Source organism: Balaenoptera ricei, chromosome 1 (assembly GCF_028023285.1).
Source record: "Balaenoptera ricei isolate mBalRic1 chromosome 1, mBalRic1.hap2, whole genome shotgun sequence".
Classification (NCBI taxonomy): Eukaryota; Metazoa; Chordata; class Mammalia; order Artiodactyla; family Balaenopteridae; genus Balaenoptera; species Balaenoptera ricei.
Genome location: NC_082639.1, coordinates 27,937,124 through 27,941,461, shown reverse-complemented (window position 1 = coordinate 27,941,461; position 4,338 = coordinate 27,937,124). Strand labels below are relative to the sequence as shown.

General features: G+C 59.2%; 1 protein-coding gene across 1 annotated transcript; it reads right to left on the bottom strand.

Moving 5' to 3' along the window:
* Positions 1-1,375: 1,375 nt before the first annotated feature.
* Positions 1,376-4,048, bottom strand: GJA4 (gap junction protein alpha 4). Its single transcript, XM_059918684.1, has 2 exons — positions 3,979-4,048; positions 1,376-2,885 (listed from the first exon to the last, which is right to left on the bottom strand). The coding sequence occupies exon 2, from the start codon at positions 2,866-2,868 to the stop codon at positions 1,867-1,869; it is 1,002 nt and encodes a 333-aa protein (XP_059774667.1). The 5' UTR covers positions 2,869-2,885; positions 3,979-4,048; the 3' UTR covers positions 1,376-1,866.
* Positions 4,049-4,338: the final 290 nt, after the last annotated feature.

Genomic DNA, 4,338 nt, shown 5'->3' with positions numbered 1-4,338 from the left:
TTTGAGGACCCTCTAACATCAAAACTCATCTTACTCTTTCTTCTGCTTCAGGCTCTGCCTTTTCCAGGGTACAGAAGTGTATAAAGGACTGGTGGGGTTTGGAAGTGTGGGGAAGAGGCACTCCAGGCTGGCAAAGGAGCAGGGTGAGAACATACCCAGTGAGTTTGGGGAGCTGTGAGGAGGCTGGTCTGATTGGATCTCAGGGATTCAGAGGGAACAATGGGAACCAAAGCTGGAAGAGTGAGGGCTGTAACTTATCAGGCCGAGCATTCAGACTTGATGCGTAAACAGTGAGTGAGTGAATTCTGGGGTGAAGGATACAGAGCTGGTGTTTTGAAGACCTATCTTGATGGGACAGGGGAAAGTTGCTCACCCCCTATAACGGCTCTCAAGGAGAAGCATGTGGCCACGTGAGATGGACCCCATCCCCTCCTCCAACCCCACCCCCAGATCTCCCTGGGTAGGCGAGGACAACCAGCAGGCAACAGCTTGCCTCCGAGGGCCACTGAGTGTTCCCTCCATCCGGGTCACCTTCCACGTCAGCTCTGCCAACACTGGGCTTATCCTCAGCTGTACTTCCCACATCCTAGGTGGCTCATCAGGCCCTAAGCACCCCCTCAGTCCCCAAGCACCCCCTCAGTCCCCAACGGTTCCCTTTCTCCATGCCTTTGTACCGTTTTCTGTCCAAATAAGGTGTCCTCTTCCCTCCCCAGTAGACTCCTATTTATCTGTCAAGATCTAGTTCAATTGCTTATTTTTTTTTTCCTGCAACCTTTGTGACTCAGAGGCAAGATTCGATTCCTCCACTGGACCCTGACTGTCCCTTTCACCTCTCTACACTGCCATTGTCTGTTCTCACTGTGTGAGTTTTAGGTGTATGGGGAGGATTTATGATGCAGGTCCTTGAGTTGCTCCTTCTGGTGGGCAGACTAGACAGGGCCAAGGTAGGAGGGGGCAAGTGATCTAAACCTGCCTCCCCAAATACCAAAGGGTGCAGGCCCATTTGAGCTGGACTCTGAAGGGTTTGGCTGGCATGCAGGCAGGGTGGGGAGCAGTGTCCAGTAAGGAAGCACACTTCAGTAGGGCGCGTGGCCGGGGCACTGGATGGCCATGGGGCAGGATGGGGACAGACTCTGCTTTGGCCACTGATTAACGGGCAGGTTGAGGGGGCTGGTGCTGGGGCATTTCAAAAGGCAGTGTTTAGGACTCAGAGCTGCTGAGAGGCAGTATGTAGGAGTTTGAGGGTTTAAGGTGCTGCCTGGTGTTGGGATTGCTAAGGCCAAAGACAGATTATGCAGGACCAAAAAGGAAGCCTGGGTAAAGCAGCTGTCCCCCCACCCCAGGCACATCATGACAGTATCAATACACACCTCGCTTGTGGTCAAGTCCTGTTTATTTTAGAAGGATAAACAGCAGAACTAGGAAGGAGTGATGAGAACAAGACCCCAGTCCCCTTGACACGGCCAGATCTAGCACAGGCTCTGTCTGTGTGTGGGATCAAGGCTGACCCAGCAGCCTCGACCAGCCTTCTTCTGTGAGGACAGGGTGTGTGGACAACCTGGGCAGAGGTGAATCTTCCACGGGGGTGGGGGTGGAGTAAGTTGTCTCCGAGTCCCTTTGAACACGGTGAAAAAGACCACAGGGCCCAAACACGCTTGGCCAAGAGCACCCCAAGCTACCTCTGTCTGTGCCTGGGACAAAGCCACATTCTGGAGGGGAAACTATGGTGCCCTCTGGTCACCAGGAAGGCCCCAGGTGTTCAAGAACAACATGCAGTGAGGCCTGCTGGCCAGCAAGCACCTGCTTCCCCAGCCCCAGTCATCTCTGCAGAGTCTTGCACTAAAGGCAGCAAGACTTCCCGGGCTCTTATACATACTGTTTCTTGGAAGCAGAGCTGCTGGGGCGACTGGGGGATTTCCGGCCACTCTGGGGGGGCGGGTCCAGGAAGAGGGGGGGTCTGGAAGAAGCCAGCCTCTCCTCCGTAGTCAGGTTGGCCCAGTTCTGCTCACTGGACGAGAGCCCATTGTAGGTGGGGCATGGCGGGGATGAGGGCCCCTCACCCATGGGGAGGTAGAAGAAGACCTGGTCAGGATAAGGCTCCGAGGAGGTGCCCTGGGCTGGGGGCATGTCCTGGCTCTGCCGGGCCCTCATCCCCCGGTTGAGGCAGCGGCACAGCAGGTACGCCAGCTCCAGCAGGTTGAGCACCAGGGAGATGAGTCCAACCACCAGCATGAAGATGATGAAGATAGTCTTCTCCGTGGGGCGTGAGACAAAGCAGTCTACGAGGTAGGGGCAGGGTGAGCGCTGGCACACGAACACAGGCTCCATGGTCCAGCCATAGAGACGCCACTGGCCGTACAGGAAGCCTGCCTCTAGCACACTCTTGCAGAGCACGCTGGCCACATAGGTGCCCATCAGCGCCCCGCGGATCCGCAGGTGACCGTCCTCCGCCACCGAGATCTTGGCCATCTGTCGCTCTATGGCTGCCAGTGCCCGCTCCACGCGTGGGTCCTTGGCCGGCAGTGCCCGCAGCTCCCCCTCTTTCTGCCGCAGCCGCTCCTCGCGCCGAGACAGGTAAATGACGTGGCCCAGGTAGACCAGGGTGGGCGTGCTGACGAAGAGGAACTGCAGCACCCAGTAGCGGATGTGGGAGATGGGGAAGGCCTGGTCGTAGCAGACGTTGGTGCAGCCTGGCTGGGCCGTGTTACACTCGAAATCCGACTGCTCGTCGCCCCACACTGACTCGCCAGCCAGGCCCAGGATGAGGATGCGGAAGATGAAAAGGACCGTCAGCCAGATCTTGCCCACCACGGTCGAGTGCTCCTGGACCTGGTCCAGCAGCTTCTCAAGGAAGCCCCAGTCGCCCATGGCTCCTGGGCCTCCGTCTGCAGGGAGACAGAGGACACTGTCAGCATCTTTCTCAGCTGTCCTAGCAACAGGCCAGCAGGGAGGCCGGCCACACCTATTTTACCTACAGGGAAACTGAGCTCCAGGAGGGGAAGAGACTGGCCTGGGGACTCACACCCAGATCTTTGGATGATGACTGCTAAGCTCTGGCAAGGGTACAGCTAGGGTCCCTGTCTAGTCACATCTGTGTCCCTCTTGTTCCCAGCTGCAGTCCCAGGGTGACCACAGCCGAAGGAGGTCTGGATCAAGGTGAGGCTCCTGAGCCTAAGGGAATAGAGAATTTGAGGAACGTATCCAAGGTCACACAGCTGTGCCATGCCCCTCCTCCCTTTTGCCCAGGACAGGCTGTCCCCCCACAGCGGGGGGCTGGGCGGTGGTGGTGGTATCTTCAGCTTCTCAGGGGGCCCAAAGCCTCAGGTCCCCACTCCCCACCCCATCAGCTCTCACCCAGCTGGCCTCACTCTAGCCTCTGAGTTGATGGTGGGGTGGGTGAAGGCACACTAGACACGCAAGGCAGCATCCTGCATCAGCTCCACCTGTCAGCGATACTGACCACCTGCCGCTAAGTACCGACACTTGATCCTGTCCCCTTTCTCCATCCCCTCCCCCTGCCAAAGCTGGTGCTGCCAAATTCTAGACTCTTGAAAGGAACTGTCATAGCAGGGTGGAGGCACAGGCCACAAAGTTCCCAGAACGTCACGGGGAGAGTGGGGGGAGGAAGGTAGGGGAAAGGGGCAGGGGTGGTGCTTCTCCCCAGGAGCAAAGCTGTTTAGAGCCAGGCTCCGGAACCAGACCTGGGTTCAAATCCTGACTCTTCTACAACCTGGGACCTTGGATAAGTGACGACCTCGGAGCACTCCTCTCCTGTAAAATGGAAATGATACTATTCCTACCGCCTAGGGTTCTAAGGATGCAACCGAAGGAGGCAGGAGCCTGGCTTAGAGGCTGGCCCAGCAGGCTGGGTGAGCGCGGCCGCGGTGGGTCCCCCAGCAGCCACCCTCAACCCCTGGCACGTGGCAACCTGTCCCTGCCCGCTCGTCAGCTGGCAGGTGGCGCCCCGGCCCAACTCACCGCCTGCCTGCCGGCGGCCCAGGTGGCGGTGGGGACGCGCGTCGGCCGGAGCGGCGCCCGTGGGAGCCCTGCCTGCTGGACGGCGCCTGGCGGCGGGGGCGCCTTAAATAGCACGCGGGGCGGGGTGGGGTCAGGAAGCGGCGGGAGGGCGGCGGGCGCTGTTCCGAGCCGAGCGGGGGCGGGACGGGAGGTGCAGGCTCCCTGAAGCCACACTCAAGGAAGGGGCCCGGGAGGTGGCACTGGGGGTCGAGAGGGAAGAGGATGAGAAACCCCTGCTTTCCCTGTCTGCCCTCCGAGGTCTTCAGGCCGGCAGACTCTCCCAGCCTCAGCTTCCTTGGCTGTGGAACAGGTTCTCGCGGA